This window comes from Notothenia rossii (assembly GCF_949606895.1).
Source record: "Notothenia rossii genome assembly, chromosome: 4".
Classification (NCBI taxonomy): Eukaryota; Metazoa; Chordata; class Actinopteri; order Perciformes; family Nototheniidae; genus Notothenia; species Notothenia rossii.
The window spans coordinates 69,506,882-69,524,116 of NC_136902.1; the positions used below are offsets into that span (position 1 = coordinate 69,506,882).

At 39.1% G+C, this 17,235-nt stretch overlaps 5 protein-coding genes across 5 annotated transcripts; 2 read left to right on the forward strand and 3 right to left on the reverse strand.

The window, feature by feature from the left end:
* Nucleotides 1-646: 646 nt before the first annotated feature.
* Nucleotides 647-5,255, reverse strand: rab30 (RAB30, member RAS oncogene family). Its single transcript, XM_079674643.1, has 5 exons — nucleotides 5,099-5,255; nucleotides 3,804-3,903; nucleotides 3,640-3,723; nucleotides 3,354-3,537; nucleotides 647-2,358 (listed from the first exon to the last, which is right to left on the reverse strand). The coding sequence occupies exons 2-5, from the start codon at nucleotides 3,894-3,896 to the stop codon at nucleotides 2,108-2,110; spliced, it is 612 nt and encodes a 203-aa protein (XP_079530769.1). The 5' UTR covers nucleotides 3,897-3,903; nucleotides 5,099-5,255; the 3' UTR covers nucleotides 647-2,107.
* A 1,820-nt stretch (nucleotides 5,256-7,075) lies between these two features.
* Nucleotides 7,076-9,133, forward strand: LOC307037660 (general transcription factor II-I repeat domain-containing protein 2A-like; the record flags this gene model as incomplete). Its single annotated transcript, XM_079678720.1, has 2 exons — nucleotides 7,076-8,833; nucleotides 9,003-9,133. The coding sequence occupies one exon, from the start codon at nucleotides 7,076-7,078 to the stop codon at nucleotides 8,825-8,827; it is 1,752 nt and encodes a 583-aa protein (XP_079534846.1). The 3' UTR covers nucleotides 8,828-8,833; nucleotides 9,003-9,133.
* Nucleotides 9,134-10,301: 1,168 nt separating this feature from the next.
* Nucleotides 10,302-12,068, forward strand: ndufc2 (NADH:ubiquinone oxidoreductase subunit C2). Its single transcript, XM_079678785.1, has 3 exons — nucleotides 10,302-10,541; nucleotides 11,323-11,466; nucleotides 11,874-12,068. The coding sequence occupies exons 1-3, from the start codon at nucleotides 10,403-10,405 to the stop codon at nucleotides 11,921-11,923; spliced, it is 333 nt and encodes a 110-aa protein (XP_079534911.1). The 5' UTR covers nucleotides 10,302-10,402; the 3' UTR covers nucleotides 11,924-12,068.
* Nucleotides 12,069-12,137: 69 nt separating this feature from the next.
* thrsp (thyroid hormone responsive) lies at nucleotides 12,138-12,910 on the reverse strand. The gene has a single exon (XM_079678784.1). It carries the CDS (start codon nucleotides 12,817-12,819, stop codon nucleotides 12,403-12,405), a length of 417 nt encoding a protein of 138 aa, XP_079534910.1. The 5' UTR covers nucleotides 12,820-12,910; the 3' UTR covers nucleotides 12,138-12,402.
* A 1,320-nt stretch (nucleotides 12,911-14,230) lies between these two features.
* Nucleotides 14,231-16,431, reverse strand: guca1c (guanylate cyclase activator 1C; the record flags this gene model as incomplete). Its single annotated transcript, XM_079673815.1, has 4 exons — nucleotides 14,231-14,831; nucleotides 15,027-15,114; nucleotides 15,615-15,764; nucleotides 16,237-16,431. 4 exons carry the CDS (start codon nucleotides 16,429-16,431, stop codon nucleotides 14,695-14,697), a joined length of 570 nt encoding a protein of 189 aa, XP_079529941.1. The 3' UTR covers nucleotides 14,231-14,694.
* Nucleotides 16,432-17,235: the final 804 nt, after the last annotated feature.

A 17,235-nucleotide genomic window follows, 5' to 3' on the forward strand; every position in this document is an offset into this window, starting at 1 on the left:
CCTGTCAAAATGTAGTCATAAGCAAAAACTCTCCCTAATTAATTGACCCATACAGTGTGCATCGTTCCGAGGCTTCGATCCGCTTCAAGTTATGCATAAATGCCATATACCCTAGCGAACCTGTAGCACAGTATTAATTGCTTGCTAACTGCAGTTCGCTGTTTACCTTTTAACACCAGCAAAACAACAACTATAGTACTCACGCACATTATTGTAAAGAAATTGCTGAACAGGAGTTTTTAATGTTATTTAATAAATACGTCAGTTAAACCCAGTAAGCTAAGCTGCAATCAAGTCAAGTTAGCGTAAATGCATCCATGATAACATACTTGAACATAAATTGATTATTGACTCCTCTAAAGAATATTCTGTGATGCTGTTTATACCTGTGACAACTGGGGAAAACCCATAGGCTAAGTCTGTGTTGATTTTAATCACGATAGTTTGCTCACCCTCTAGTGTTCACAGCAAGGAATTGCAACATACAATTAGTCACAATTGCATAAACATTATGGCATACTACCACTTCCGGTAATGGCTTTCAAAATAAAACTTTCAATGTATATAGGTGTAGTACGCCGCACGAAGGCAGTACATAGACATGACAATGATTGGCCATAAGCAATAACATGACAAATACACACTATTTAGTGTAATTATTTTATGTTATACAGATTAATTTTTTAGGAATTATTTTGTACACATAAAGGAAAATAAGCACAACATCCCAATAGCGTTTTCCTCCAATTTCCCATATTGTGTTGACAAGGAGATGCAAGGGATTAACAATAAATCACTACTGTTAAATCTAGGTAAAAGGCAAAACAAAATGCTCGCCGGTTGTACGAAGGGCTTACAGAAAATAATAAGTATAAAAGCAAAGTGCCAAGGTGTACAACAAGTCCTTACAACAAAAGACATAATGTTACAATAAAATAATAACTGTGCAGTATATGGCATTGTGCAATACAGTACATTACAGTTATGGCAAATAATTCAAAAGATAAAGTTAGACACTACAAATTATGGCAATACATGCTGGACAATCAAGAAATGTCACATTAAAAGAATATGAAGTACAACAATTTATACGAAACTACATGAACATATCCCTTCAAACAAATAAGAAGTGATACAATTTCATGGCTAGGCAGCAACCACAAAGGCAGAGAAATATTTACGTCTATGGGTAAAAGAAACAGCTGACAGACAAATAAAAAAAGTCAATTGATTAAAATGTTTATATTTTCTACTGATGATTGCCAATATCTGAGGCCTTTCCAAATGCTTTATATCATATCAACAGACTAATAGAAGCAATGCATGTAGGCTAAAAAAAAGAAAATGTCACATAATAATGTGTCAATTTAGTAATTATATGTGTTTCAATTAATGTTATCCGACACAAAAGAAATATTTTAGCAGCAAGTAGAAATCCTATATTGGAAACAAATATTTCAGTTTGTTATGACGGGTGCAAATAACTACACATAAATGAAATAAAAATTGTATGCAGTTCTCAGAGCAGAAGAACCTAGTGGGGAATAAATGATTGTTCAAAAGATTTTAGGTCAAGTTTGAAAAACCTTTTTGCAACTTGATCAGACTTGGTCATCTGAAAAGCGTACTGTATGTAAACATATTGTTATCATTTACTGATAACCTCCAATGATCATGACACTTGTAGTCAGCTATTTGGAATCTGTAACAAAATACCTGGTATAACCTTTTAATCACATAATACTGCTGGTGAAAATAAATGTTTATTGAAAATGGATACTAAAGCTCAAACAGCAAAACAAATCTGCCATTTGACCATTAAGAAGGACAAATGGAGCCCTACTTCTATTCCTGGATGCAACAGGCAGAAAACTATACATCCTGTTGCATGGCTGACAATATCTCCAGAACGACAGCATCTAAAATGCTGGTTCCTGCAAGGCCAAACTAAAGTTGACTTACTTCCGTGTAGAGCTTAAAAAAAGGCATGGGGCTAGAAATGACTAAGAAGTGGCTTTATGCCATCTTAGAGGGACCTAGGCATTGGGGCTCTGCCATGTGTCCTCTACAGTTAATGACTACTAAGTTACCATGTGCTGAGCCCTCTCTAATTGATGTTGCAGCAGGTCAAGTAACTGATGGCTTTACCCTCACCAGGCATTGGGGCATTGTCATTGTTATCCAGCTTGTTCTGTTTTGCCTCTCGAATGAGTTCGCAGGCCAGGTCCAGGAAAAGTTTCTCAACATTGTCGGACTCTTTGGCTGAGGTCTCCAGATACAGCATGCTCTGAGACTCAGCGAAGTCTTCAGCCCTCTGTCTCAGGACCTCTCTCTTCTCTGACAAATCTATTTTGTTACCTGTAAGACATAGAGAATGTATCTGTCATCACATGTGACAAGTATCACAACACAGTTTGTGTGTTCATCAGGGGGTGGGGATGGAAGTATGGCAAATAGTTGAAGTGTTGATTTCATATCGTTTTTAAGTGTTGATTTCATATCCTTGATAACAGCAGCAGTTATTTCACTAGATGTACTGGTGTGAGCCAAAATGCTCACTAGTCAACTAGAAGGCGTTTGTTTTGGCTTTACTAGTTTTACACACTTTTATCAACTGGTTACCTAGTTAAGGTAAAAGTGTTACTAGTTAACTGTTTCAAGCCCCGTTTTAGATTAATAGTAAAGTTGTGAGGCTCACAGTTAGATGGTTAGTTAGTTTAGTTACTAGTTGAACTAGTAAAATTCAAAATCCTCAACAGTCACACTTTTTTGAGTTTCTTTTAACATTATTAGTTTACGAGTGAGGCTGAAAATGTTCACTTTTTTTCATGTCAGTAGTTAGAGTTAGAGTGGCAATAGTGCGGTGCCTGGCATCACTATTAGGGCTTATGTTGGAAGTTGTTGGAGAAAAATGCCACTAGTTGCTGCAAAAGACTGACTAGCACGAGTTTTTGTTCAACTAGTAAGACAGAATGCCAATCTAGAGTGACCGAATGTCACACTAGTGTTGACAAAGAGCCAGTGGGCGAAACTGCCGTATAATATCAAGGATATTAAATTAAAACTAAAATGGCTTCCCATAATGAAAGTTGAGGTATTTGAATGCTTGTGTGTGATGATGCATTTAGGCAAACACAGTGTCTAATATTTGTATTAAAATACAATTATTATGAAGTGAAAACCACACAACAAAATGTATGTTCCATTAAGTTTAAATGTAAGTGAAAATCTGTCCAAGCACACACTATTTTTTACAGTGTTCTAATGAAAAACACTAGTTAAATAAATAAAGGACCCTTATTATGCAATGTAATGTAATGTAAATTATTCAAGTGAAAAGTAAAGCTTCTTACCGACTAATATAGTCACCACGGTGGTGTTGGCATACTGCTCGATCTCCCTCAGCCACTCTGGAAGGCACCTGAAGGAGTCCTCACAGGTAATGTCGTACGTGAGAATGAGGGCGTTGGCACTACGGTAATAACTCTGAGTGATGGAGCGGAATCTCTCCTGCCCAGCTGTGTCCCATATCTGCAGCTGGAAAACAAAGTATAAGAAATCAGCAACTTTCCATCCAATTGTTTACAAAACAAAAAGGAATCTGATTTTGTATAAAACAATGTTTCAAAGTCTGGGTACCTTGACCTTCTCCCCTTTGATTTCCACTGTTTTAATCATGAAATCCACTCCAATAGTAGCCCCTTGTCCAGGTGGGAAAAGGCCCTAAAATGAAAACAGAAATAGAGAGTATGATACTCTGCAAATGAATTACTTCAAACTCATAAACTCAGAATCATACAAACCTGAGTAAAGCGCCGGACAAGACATGTCTTCCCGACTCCAGCATTTCCAATCAGAACTATTTTGAACAGGTAGTCATAATCTTCCATGCTCATGATAAACCTTAAAAAAAGGAAACAATGGGGTATAAGTAACATTGAACATGAAATCACTGCATTGCATGTGTCCAAGTGGATCACCTTATAGTGGATGCTGATGCTACTGGCACAATTCTGAAAAGTCCTGAAGTTAGACAGTTAAAATGCTGAGGAAACAATTAACCGTTGCATCCTCAGGAGGACAACAGCTGACATTTGAGCTGAATAACTTTCACTTTTTAGTTAAATATGCCCTTGTTCAGAGTTTCAGAATGTACATCTTAATTCTGATCTAGCTCTGTAACATACGGTAATACACTAACAGCACTGGAATATGGCTGATATATTTTTATTTTAAATACTCAAAATTACTAATTACGTTCAACAAGTATCACTATTCTAATAAGGTAATTCGTTCTAGTTGCCCCTCCTTGATTCTGGTTTCATGTGTCATAAAATACACATTCTTAACTTGTTTTTTATAGTCTATCATTAAGGCCACTGACCACAAAGAGGACATTTTTGGTCCCCTCATTTCCTAATAGTTTTGCTTGGCAGTTGTCAGGGGGTAGTCGTGCACCCTTTTTGGATTATAACGGAGGCTGGAGACACTGTCGGAAAGATTAATCTGCAATACTAAACGCATATCGGTAGCTGATGGGTCTGTTGCTTCAGTCAGTGTCCACACATTACACAGTGAGATGCATGTAATGGATAATAAACTACAACTTTAGTATTCTCTGCAATAGATACCGTTACATTTGCTCCGACAGCAGCATTGAGTGGGGCCTATGCGTGCGTGAAAACGAAATACCTCATTGTAAAAGATAACAGAATAAATCAAACTGTTGCTTTCCAGACGATGCAAAACCCTGAATGGCACCCTGAATACAATGGTCCATATTCTATAGTTACAATTACTGAAATAATTTGCATACAATTTGTTGCCTGTGTCGCATTTCTTCTTCCGCCCTTTTTTTTAAAAACTTGTTTTGTAATGCAAATCAACACTATTGCACATTTTGCACAGACAGAATCTGAGTTACCGTTACGTTTCTTCCCAATAATGACTCGCTTTCAGCCTCAGTCGATGGCCATTAGGGCGAAGCTAGCGAAGGTAGCAACTAGCAGCTACCGTGCAACTAGCCATTTTGGCTAAATCTGTAGATGCAGGAGAGATATAAGTCAACTCTGCGAATCGAGAAATAGCTTTTACTTACCAAAAACAAGGGGATAACCCTGGACTTAAAAACACTTGGTATGCATAGGTCACCTCATCAAACAGGCAAAGCCACTGCTGGGCAGGGCATATTTCCTCTGTATCCTCAGCAGCTCAGCAGCATCAGCCTGTCTATAGAGGAGGAAGAGGAGGAGGAGGAGGAGGAGGAGGACTGCACTCAGATGATGTCACCAGTTCACATGCAAAGATAACAACATCACTCAATGCATCTAGAGCAGGGGTTCTCAAAGTGCGGCCCGCGGGCCAATGGCGGCCCTCGGAAATGTTTCTGGCGGCCCGCGATAGTTAACCTGTTAAACCCCAAGTACAGTAAAAAAAAAAAAAAAAATTTTTTTTTTTTTTTTTAACAGACATTGCTCCAGATAACAAACCGTACATCAAAACATGTAACAACAAACAACTAAACAAAACGTAATGGGGGAGGGGGGGGGGGGGGGGGGTGGATGCAAGGATGACTTCCTAAGACAGCTGATTGTGACATACACAGGACATTACATACACAATACATTATACATTACACAGGAGATGCCATATTGACAGGGTTAGATAGGAGAGCTGCGGACAGTGAACCGCAATCCTCCTGTCTCCCCTCAAAATCCCCCAGCAGAGAAGCTGCACGCTCCATGTTCAGTAGGTCCAGATACTCCCTCAGCCATGAGTCCCTAGTAAAGCAGGCTGGTTTGCGTTCCTTCCAGTTTAATAGGACTTTAATAGGAGTCTTTTTGTGGCTAAACAGGCCAATGTCCAGAGCCGATCGGTAGTCCTTGCAGGATTGCCATCTGGCTTGAGACCCAGTAGACATGCAATGGGACATGTAGGGAAATTAACTTTTAAAGATTCAGACAATAAGGATATTACTTCTGACCAAAGTTTTTTTTACCGCTGGGCATTCCCAGAGTAGGTGCAACAATGTACCTCGCTTGCCACATTCATGCCAGCATAAATCTCTGTTTATTGTCCGTCTTGGATTTTGTAACAGGGGTGATGTAAGCTCTATTGAGAATTTTGAACTGTATGATCCTGAATCTTACACATTTAGAAGAGAAAATAGCTGACTGCCAAATGGAGTTCCATTGCAAAGCAGACAGAGAGATATTCAAGGTATGCTCCCAGGACAGTTGGACAGGAGAATAGGTATTCGGGGCAGCCCTAGATAATAATTTATAAATGTTAGAGACCACACCTGATGATATGATTGCTTTCTTGAGGCGCTGGTCCTCTTCCATACATGAAGCAGGCATGGCTTATTTATTGATGGTCCATCAATCCATTTTTGTGCAAAAATCGGAGAAACTAAATGATAGCATTATGGTAGCCACCGGAGGCTAGCGCAGCTTCCGGTTCCTCTACGCGTCACTCTCACTCCTTATTTGGTAACCTGAATCTCGCAAATCTCGCAAATCTCGCGAGTTGCAGTTAAGCGGAAAATCTGTTGTAAGTTATCAGAAACGGGAGTTAGCTAGCGATTTTAGCTAGTCACTGTCTGTAGATAACCCAACTTTGTGTCCTCTGAGACTGAAGGAGATGTTGCATTGTTTTTGTTGCCTTCGTTGTAGTTTTATGTGTATTTTGGATTTAATTTAGGTTAACTTCCAGTTCCGTTTGCATGCTTTTATTTTGAAGTCGAGATAACGTGTTTGACAGGAAGTTGTGGTGGCATCGGAGACAACTTGACAGATAAAGTAGTGTCTGCTATGTAACGGCAGAGAAAGAGTGTGTGTGTTTGCGTGTGTGGTTAAGTATATGAACGCACACAAAAGTCCGGTTATACAATAATAAAACAACAAGCTGTCTCTCCCAACGTCCACACTCAGGCACACTGTTATTTCCAATGAATACCCCCAGCGCGAGCATCCCCAAACTCACTCCCTGATTGGATGCACGTCCCAAAGGCGGCAAAGTGTTCACGTGAACATCGGAAACAAAATTTGTTGGAAGTTTTCGTTGTGTAAGCGAGATGGAGGAGCCAGGGCCGTCGCGTAAAAAACGTTTTGTCAGTGAGGAGAAAAGGAAGTTCCAGGAGAAATGGAGCAACGCTTACTTCGTTTTACCTCAGGGGTCGGATAAAGTGATATGCCTCATCTGCAAGCAGGTGAATGCAATGCTCAAGGAGTATAACATAAAACGCCATTATGATACCAATCATAAAATGTATGACAAGTTCATGGGCAAGGAGCGCAGAACTAAACTTGAACAACTTCAAAGAGGTTTAACTGCCCAGCAGTCAGTTTTCACAAATCTTGCAAAATCCGGTGAAGCTGTAACACAGGCTAGCTATGTGGTAGCTCACGAAATTGCCAGGCGGAGCAAGCCGTTCAGTGATGGAGAATTCGTGCGAGACTGCATTTTGAAAGTGGCTGACATTGTATGCCCTGAACAAAAGTCAAAGTTCCGTGACATAAGTTTATCGAATGACACAGTGACACGACGAATCGAAGATCTGGCCAATGATCTCAAAGAGCAATTGGGACTACGTGTGGAAGGCCTAGGCAAGGGGTCCTTTTCTATAGCACTGGATGAGAGTACAGACATTTCTGATACTGCACAACTGCTGATTTTCATTCGAACGGTCACGGAGGACTTTGAAATAGGCGAGGAACTGCTAAGCATGGAGAGTATCAAAGACAGAACAAGGGGAATCGACATTTGTGATGCTGTGTGTCGTAGTCTCGATGCATACAATGTGGAGCTGACATCCATGTTCGGTGTCACAACAGATGGAGCGCCAGCCATGGTCGGGAGAAAGGCGGGCGCTGTCTCTTTGCTCAGCGACAAAGTGGCCAATAACGGAGGTGAGAAGACAGTGAATTTCATAAAGTCCAGAGGTCTGAATCACCGTCAATTCAAAACTTTTTTGGTGCAATCAGAGGCTGAATTTGGTGACGTCATATACTTCACTGCTGTCAGGTGGCTGAGCAGAGGTGCCACACTGAAGCGTTTTTTTAATTTGAGGAAAGAAATCGCTGAGTTAATGCAATCAAAAGGACAAGATCTGCCACAGTTAAGTGACACTGAATGGCTTTGTGACCTAGCGTTCCTTGTTGACCTGAACACCTTTCTCAGCGATCTCAATGTGAAGCTGCAGGGCCATGGGAAGCTCATTTCCACATTGTTTGAAAGCGTCAAAGCTTTCCAGCGAAAACTTCAACTAGTGCAGGGACAGCTCAGAGAGGGGGATCTAACCCATTTCCCCACCTGCAAGGTGCTCGCAGGTGAATGTGACGTTTTACATCACCTGTGTTCAGACAAGAACCACAACCTCATGGAAAAACTCCAAGAGGAATTCCACCACCGCTTCTCGGACTTCAGTGACCACGAGAAGTCATTCAACCTATTCCAAGATCCCTTCACATGTGCACCCGAAGAAGAGCCTGCAGAAATGCAGTTCGAGCTCATCGACCTGCAGGAGAGCTCTGAGGCCAGAGCAGCATATCGAGACAAGAATCTCATCGAGTTCTACAAAGGACTTTCCCCATCTACGTACCCTGCACTTCGCCAACATGCCATCAGAATGGCCTCTCTGTTCGGAAGCACATACATTTGTGAGAAAACCTTCTCCACCATGGCCATCAACAAATCCCAGCTGAGATCCAGGCTGACGGATGCCCATCTACATGCTTTCCTTCGTATAGCAACAACGGAGATGGAACCGGACATCAAAGGAATAGTAGCCAACAGACGACAGCACCATAAATCCCATTCAAAGTAGGAAAAGGTATGTTGATGACAGGCAATAATAGCCGATTTGTGTTACAAATACAACAACAATAATAATAACAATGATGATGATGAATACTGTGTTATTGTGGTCTTTGGTAAGCTTCTATTTTAAAAGTCTCTTTCTCTCCCTCCCCCCTCTCTGTCTCTCTGTATTTGTCTTGCAGAGACTATCCTGTGGTGCTTGAGTAGCTGGAATTGGTTCTGAAACAGGGCCCTGCTGATAAGACAGGAAATCCACAGCATATCACTAACTCCAGCGCAATACTCTCTGTGTGTGTGTGTGTGTGTGTGTGTGTGTGTGTGTGTGTGTGTGTGTGTGTGTGTGTGTGTGTGTGTGTGTGTGTGTGTGTGTGTGTGTGTGTGTGTGTGTGTGTGTGTGTGTGTGTGTGTGTGTGTGTGTGTGTGTGTGTGTGTGTGTGTGTGTGTGTGTGTGTGTGTGTGTGTGTGTGTGTGTGTGTGTGTGTGTGTGTGTGTGTGTGTGTGTGTGTGTGTGTGTGTGTGTGCAATAAAGAGAAGATTTGTTTTGGAATTTTGTGTTCCGTTTTTTCTTGGGCGGCCCTTAATCCAATATTGGGTACCTAAATTGGCCCTCACTCATCAAAACTTTGAGAACCCCTGATCTAGAGAATAAAATCACCCTAATGCAAATGTTCGGGCCTTCTCTTCACTTTCAAGATATCTTAATTAGAAATCTATTCACGGTGAAAAATAGAAAAAATAAAAACAATTGAAACGTATAACATGACAAATGTGATTGATTAATTAATGACCTCCTGGCATGTGTATAACCCAATTTGTATTGTGTTCTAATACTGCAATATTCCTTTATGTATAATTTTAAAGCCTACATTTGTTTAACATTTCACTTTGGTGAATCAAAGAAGTTGAAAAATAGCCTACATCTATGAACAATTTAAGTAGGGCTACTGCACCTCGGTGTTATTCTTATACGTTTTAACTAACTAACTAACTAACTAACTAACTAACTAACTAACTAACTAACTAACTCGAGAATTAACGAACTAACTAACTAACGTTACAACTAGCCTACTTGCTTAGCTACTGAACATAGTAGTGTACTCGCAGTGGTACGCCTACATTGTTAGCCTACCGTTGCTAATGGCGATAAATGCTAACAAAGTTCAACTCGTATGGTCCTAATGTATTTATTTATATTTTTGAAGTATTTCAAAAGCTATCTGTTTTATACAAGGCAACCAACGACAGTAGTTTAATAGAGTTGCTTACAGCGAGCCCACATACTGTAACGTTATAAGAGGTTTAATGTAAATAAACCCTTTATTGTATGTGAATATGTTATTTCATATAACATCTAATTAATGTAAAATCGTTGAAGTTAAATCACATTTATTGCTCAATGTAAAGTTTTACCTTCTGGCATTGGTTGCTAGGAAACAAGATAGTCGGAACTGAAGCGGTTCTCATGTGTTGTACCCGGAGGTTTCATGCGGTTGCACAGCACGTCCTTGACTTCCTACGAGAGGTAAAGGAAGCTAGTCGGTAGGTCACTCATATTTCTGAGTAAAAGGGGGGAATTGTCATCATGTGGTTCTTACCGGAGGAGGCGAAGGATCTCCCTCCCCCGTCCCTCTTCAACATGAACTCGGCGTGGCTGGCGTTTTCAGCCGGACTTGCTTCGATGTTCCACAATGCCATCAACCACAAGCCACCTCTGAAATCAGGTTAGCATGTTTGTTAGCAGGCTTTCAGACGTTAGCTTCTCTACAGAGCTGCTCTTTCCTCTCAAGCATTATGCAACATTTAATCATAATCTTTTTTTAAATTTATTGTTATTCTATCTATTTTTTTTCATTCTTATTTTCTATGTGTTTTACTATGTTTTCTTATGTTTAGATGTCGTTGTTTAATCCGCTTGCTCTCTCTATTTTTAAGTGAAAGCACTTTGTAACTATGTTTTGGAAATGTGCCATATAAATAAAGTTTATTATTATTATTAATATAATGTATAAAAAATCCTGCCCTGACATGGTGCACTTTATAAGAGCCAACATTGTGTGTCATTGCTGAGCAGCCGAACGTTTTAAAAGGTTACACATCTCCTATGCTAGGCAGACATAGAGCAGACATACTGTAAACATGAATCATATCAGCCTTACTTAAGTCAATATTAACAATAAACTCACTCAACAACATTTCCAGTGTCTGTTCTTTGGTGCTCATTTTCTTTTAGATAATGATAATAATACATGGCATTTATATAACGCTTTTCCTGGTGCTCAAAGTGCTTAAGATCCAAACTATATACTCAATCTGGTGGGATATCCTTATGCTTGACTTATTTCTTTATGTCTTTGAATTTGACTTAATTTAAGAACAAGGTAGCACTTAATTTGAAAAGCACCATGAACGCTTGTATTTATTCTTTCAATGCTAACCTTTACATTTATGCATTGTGTTGTGTGCTTAAATGACACTCATCCATGTCCATTTTCTTGTTTTAAGGTGTTCACCGACTTGTCCTAATGACAACAATTGGTTGGTACGTCGGCTACCATGTGACAAAAAGAGAACATTACTATTTTGCCAAAATGGATCGAGATATGAAAGAGTATATCCAACTGCACCCAGATAATTTTGTTGCAAAGGGTAAGTGAAATATCAGTGTTTTTGCTCTTCCAGAAGACCCCGACAGTGCTCTTGATGTTTTTTCTATGCATGTTCATTAATATTTAACAATTACTGATTAGTCCAATTTTATCCACCTGCAGTGCCCTTTTCTGAATATATTTTGGCATTCAAATGCATATTTTATTCCTTCATTTTATCATATATTTTATCATCACTTAGGACCATTATATGCGAGTTACAGACCACAATTATAAAACAGGATAATACGAGGATATGAAGCCCCATGCTGTGTATGTGTGCCGTTCTTTCTGTCGTGCTTGATGTTCACTTGGAGATTTTTAAGTCTTCACATTAAGTATAAGAACATTGTGACCCATGTTTATGTGAATTTAAATGGTTTCTTTCTGTTTTTGTCATCCCACCAGACAAAAAGACCTTTGCAGAGATTGTCGAGCCTTTCATTCCCGTTCGCTAATTGGCGTCTGATGAGATGGAAGAGGAAGGGAGGGAGAAAACACTTTTAGACTACCATCTCTCTTCAGTGGTCTTTTTGTGAAATCTTTCTGTCAACTATTGTACAAAATATTGTTATGTAATAAAATAAATACCCAAGTTTAAAATGTTCTCATTATTCAGAAGCATAGACATAATGAGTGTTTGCACATAAATCAATCCTAGAACACGGCTCGGTTGTTTCATGGTCTTTTAATCAGTCAACCTTTTATATCTTCAACCATAATGTCCAATGGGCTATTACAGTTTGCAAATGAATGGATAGATTTGGCTAACATTGACAAAGCACGGTTGTTCCATATCATTTAGTTACAGTAATTGGGTCACTATGTAAACAGTTTGTGACAATCATGTGACTGTTACTTCTTGGCTGTTACATGTACAGCACATTTTAAAATCACCAGATATTTAGCTTAATGTCCACAAGTCTTACAGGTTTTTCTAATTTGCCACTCCAATAATGTCCATATATTTTTCAGTGATACTCTGAGTCTTCTTGGTGAGGTCACTCATCACAGAAAATAGTCCTCTGAGGTGGAAGCCAAAGAGAGCCTCTGGATCTGTGTCCAACAGAGTCTCCAGAGTCTTGTTGAGCGCTGTGTTCTTGGCATTGTGGTCATCCAGGCGAACCAGGTTGCTCTCCGCTGTGTTTCTTATGGCCTTGAGCATCAGGTAGTTGCTATACAGGTCTGTGCAGGACTCCTCTGCTGCCTCACAGTCCCAGAGGTCATCGGAGGGGACGTCTCGCAGCAGGCTGGGCAGGAGAATGGTCTGCTCCATGTCACAGACGGCTGAGCTGTACCGTCTCAGAGCCAAGAGGAGGCTGTTTTTGTTGAATTTGGCTTCGGCAGACTGCATGGTTCCAGTTGGATGTGGTTGGCTGTTTCTGTGCTGTGGTGGTCGACAGTAGAACGCTGTGTGCAGTGCAAAGACATGAGAGCACAACTGGGGAATTTATACGAAGAGCACAGGTGGGTTGATCCATGCAGTTACATAATTGCATCAGCCGAGGCATTTAGGAGCGCGTCGGGTGCTATGTGGAGTCAAACTCTTATCTTTATTTGATTTACACAACCCAAAGTCATAATGTCTGACCACGATGTACCTAAATGAACCTCTCTAAACACTTTAACAATGTAGATCACTGTGTTTGCCTGACAACATTATTTTATTTTTGTATTCAATCATTTAAATTACATTTAGCTGAGGCATGTCGTTTTTTTTTTCCACAACAGAAAGAGCCTCAGTTTTAAACTCAGGTTCTGTTTACATTTGCAGTCATCTTCGAGAACTGCTTAACTCTAGTTCTGCTGTTGTTTTTCCATTTGAATAGGCAAAGAGAACTTGAATGATTATTCTTAAAAAATAAAATGTATCTTAAATATGATCCTACTAAACTAACAGCAATTGAGAAATGGTTGAGACAGTTTGTCTATTGGCAGGTAGTTCTGAAGAATAGCCAAACACCACCAGAAACACAAAAGACCAATTATTATCACATAAAAACACACAGATTTATTGTTTAGAATGATAGCCGTTTCTGAGATATTACAATGTCAACCATTGAGTAAACATAGCAACATAGAAGACACCGATTGTAGGACAGAATTATTACCTCATTTGAAAACACAATATTAATATCATGTATATAATACACAATATACACATTATAATATGTAAACCAAGTGTAATCCAGTGCTTCTAGATCCTTTCTAACTTTAATTGTTCTCCCTTTCCCAAGTGCACACATTTAACCAAAGTTAAAGAGGAATTTGAAAGATATCATTATTCATTTTAATGATTTTCTTTTTTGTATCGTATCGTCATCATAAATGATTTTTAACCTAACATGTAATATAAATATGATATTGTGGCAGCCCTACATGTACATTTGTATCTTACTCTGTGAAAAAGGGAAGACTAATACAATATTAAAAAAACTGCTCTTTTGCAAATGTTTAATGTTCAAAGGGGGAAAAAAAAGAATTTCAACAAACATGTTTTGTGATTTTAAGGCAACATTGTAACCTAAATAATTGTCAAATATAATGAAGCAAAACATTTCATGTTAAATATTTGTACATGCAGTAACTACATGGATAGTCAGATACCATTCAATTTATATACAAGCAACAGTGTAGTTTTATGCACATTTCACATGAACAACAACACAAAACCAACTAGATTGAACAGTCTCGGGATAGTTTTGAATAGTGTTAACATGTTATTACCCAAATGCGTAATTATGTCTGACATAGGGAGTGTTTTCTCGAATGAAGTTTGTAACAAAATTAACAAAGATTTTGGCAGTTCTCTTCTTGTGCCGGACAGTTCTTTAAACCAAGAGTCAAAGGGATTCATTCACCAGGTTTTGCATCATACTCAAGCCACACTGTAGGAACCTGAAAGCTGTGTCCTCCTTCACTGAGAGACTCACGAAACACTCAGCTTGTTCAAATGTTGTAAAATGTAATAAAGCTGGAGGGCCACCGTTCAAGAAATGTGAGAGCACAAGCAGAGGGGACAGGTTCGCTGCTTCCCTCAGGCGACATACAGTGACATCATATCTGTGTAGGGCTGCTCACTCAGTTCAGTGCAGTTTGAGATGGGACTTTGCTCTTTAGCCATCAAGCACATACAGTACATTCTTTCCTAAAAACTGCTGCATTCTGAAAATCCTTTCGAAAAGCACAATCACAATTTTGCACACAATCCAGCTTGTTGATTTCACGTTCAGTTTATAGCTCTCTTCGGTTGACCGTTCAGGATAATTTCCAAGACGTTTGTAAGATCCATCATCTTGCCAAGCATGTCCATGATGTCGGGATGTTCGTGGGCTCCACTGATGAACTCCTCCAGGGTCAGCTCACCTGAGGAGACACGTAGATAAGATGGAAATGGCATGAACACATTGTAAACAGTATGTAAAAATGGGAATAAGAAATTACATATTAGGATATTTCACGACTACTAGAGTTATGGAGACATTATTTCTAAAGAACACTATTGTCTTTTTCTTGGCTATGAAATCAGTACATTAGTCATGGATTGACTATAGTTCTGACCTTCTCCGTTGACATCAATCTTCTCATATATAAGAGTTACAATCTCTTCTGGAGGGACGTCATAACTTCTGGTGATATCTTGAATAGCCTGTTGAAGGAGTTACAGTTAATGGTTAGTTAAATCGACACTGGCAAAGGTTAATCAATTCGATTAAACACTGCGCCTTTCCTCATTAAGCTCCTGAATGCTAACCCTAAATAGGAGTCTTTAAACAACGAGTGATATTTAAGACTAGGAATACCATTTATTTGGGTTCCTCTACACCAAATACGGTCTCTAAAATGACTAAATCCAAGGTGGTGTATATATATATATATATATGATTTAGCTTGACCTAAGTGTCAGTACCTACAGTTATTACAGGAACAAAATGGTGACAAGGTAAAAAGTGATCATGTAATATGTACAGTGTGACTGCTTTAGTGACTAAATGATGTAATAGGGCCATATTTAGACTTGGAGTTGGATAATAAGCCCCCTGGATTAGATGTCTGCTGGCTAAATTTAACCATTCAGAAAACGTTGAAATGCCCAGTCTCTAAGATCCGTAAAACTAAAAGTATGGAACAAGAAAGAAGAAAACAAACCTTGAATATGGTCTCTAATTCCTCCTTGTCAATTTTCCCATTTCCGTCCTGATCAAAGAGCTTGAAGTACCACTTGAGTTTCTGGTTAATTTCTCCTTTCAGCAATAAACTAATTGCTGCGATGTATTCCACAAAGTCTATATAGCCATCCTGCAAAAGGACACATAAAAAGTACAACTATGAATGGGATTATGAATCAATTTGATTAATCAGCAACAACAACAGGTATTTTTTCAATGAAGGTTTTCTAAATAAAACGGTTTAATTTATCAGTTTATCATTCTATGCATTCTTTGGTTTTAAGCTTTGTGAAAGACGTCAGGAATCAAAGACTAGAGAGTTTAACCTCAATTGATCTAGAGACTTCAACTGACAGCATTTATAACAATTCTACACTATTCACGTAAAATAATTTGAAATAATGCAGTAAAACTCTTGTTTTCCAACAGAACGTTTGAGGTCTACATTACCAAAGAACTGATTTGATTTATTCAGCAAGGTACATGCATTAGGAATTTGCAAGCAACTGTCATGTCGGTTGGAAAATTGTTACCAGACTTTGAGTCAATCACAAAATCCACTGCCACCTGGGCAGTGAATACAAACTCAGGTGATTTCTTACCCCATCCATGTCAAAGGTGAGGAAGACCTGTTCCACATAGCTGCTTGCCTCCTCTGTCATTCCGTTCATGTCGAGCATAGTCCTGAGCTCAAAGAGCGTTATGAGTCCTGAAGGGGACTCCTTCATGAATTTGGTGTACCAATGATGCATGTCCTCCTCCAGGATATCATCCAAGGTGGGGTATGCAGCACCCATTATTCCCTTCAGAGATGTAATTTAGTCCAGAATCCTGCAAAGAGCCAGTGGTGATGCTGAGACGAGAGAGAACAGAGTTCCTACAGAGCTCTGCAGCACTGAGGTCCGGCTGAAATGACATGCACCAAACACCTTAATCTGTAAATCCTGGCAAAGCCAAAAGAGGACATAACTCCTTAATTGGATAACTGCAGGAGTCTTCCAAGAAGTGCAGGACATTGCATGCTTTATGACTGAAGTGGGCTTGGTTACAGGTTTCCACGGATCGGTAACTCCAATGTGTGACGAAGGAAGCCCCTTTGAACTCTCGACTCTTAGAGTTTGCAGGTTTTAATAAAGACTTCTGCCATGGAGCTGGAAGTCAAAGTGTATTCTTTTTTTTTCAATACTAACTTTATTTTATCATATTTTGTTCTAGTTTGCTCTTTAGTCAGGTATTTACATAACTATTTATATATATATACATTTTATATGTTCACCTGCATAGTCACATGTTTGATGTATGCCAACTATTTGTATTAGTTTATCACATATTTCTTGGATTCCTCAGGGAATTAACAAATGGAATTCTTCATTTAAAACACAGACATGCTAGGAAATATTTCTGAGCTACAAACACATACATTACATACATTTCTTTTTTTGGGGGAGGTGGAGAACAACTATTTTGAAAGTTCTAGATATTATTTCCTTCTGAAATTCTACTAATGGTGTTACTGTTGGGGTTGGTCAATAAGGGATGCTGAAGTCGATTTGAATCACAATCTATTCTATTAAACATTCACGTCTCTTTGTTGAGTTACA

Bases quoted from the DNA above. Each gene is read 5' to 3' on its own strand.
- rab30 (XM_079674643.1), bottom strand. From the start codon at position 3,896: ATGAGCATGGAAGATTATGACTACCTGTTCAAAATAGTTCTGATTGGA. The intron at 3,538-3,639 runs GTACCCAGACTT...TTTGTTTTCCAG, and splicing joins TCAAAGGGGAGAAGGTCAAG to CTGCAGATATGGGACACAGC. The intron at 2,359-3,353 runs GTAAGAAGCTTT...TATGTCTTACAG, and splicing joins CGTGGTGACTATATTAGTCG to GTAACAAAATAGATTTGTCA.
- ndufc2 (XM_079678785.1), top strand. From the start codon at position 10,403: ATGTGGTTCTTACCGGAGGAGGCGAAGGATCTCCCTCCCCCGTCCCTC. The intron at 10,542-11,322 runs GTTAGCATGTTT...TCTTGTTTTAAG, and splicing joins CAAGCCACCTCTGAAATCAG to GTGTTCACCGACTTGTCCTA. The intron at 11,467-11,873 runs GTAAGTGAAATA...TCATCCCACCAG, and splicing joins AGATAATTTTGTTGCAAAGG to ACAAAAAGACCTTTGCAGAG.
- thrsp (XM_079678784.1), bottom strand. From the start codon at position 12,819: ATGCAGTCTGCCGAAGCCAAATTCAACAAAAACAGCCTCCTCTTGGCT.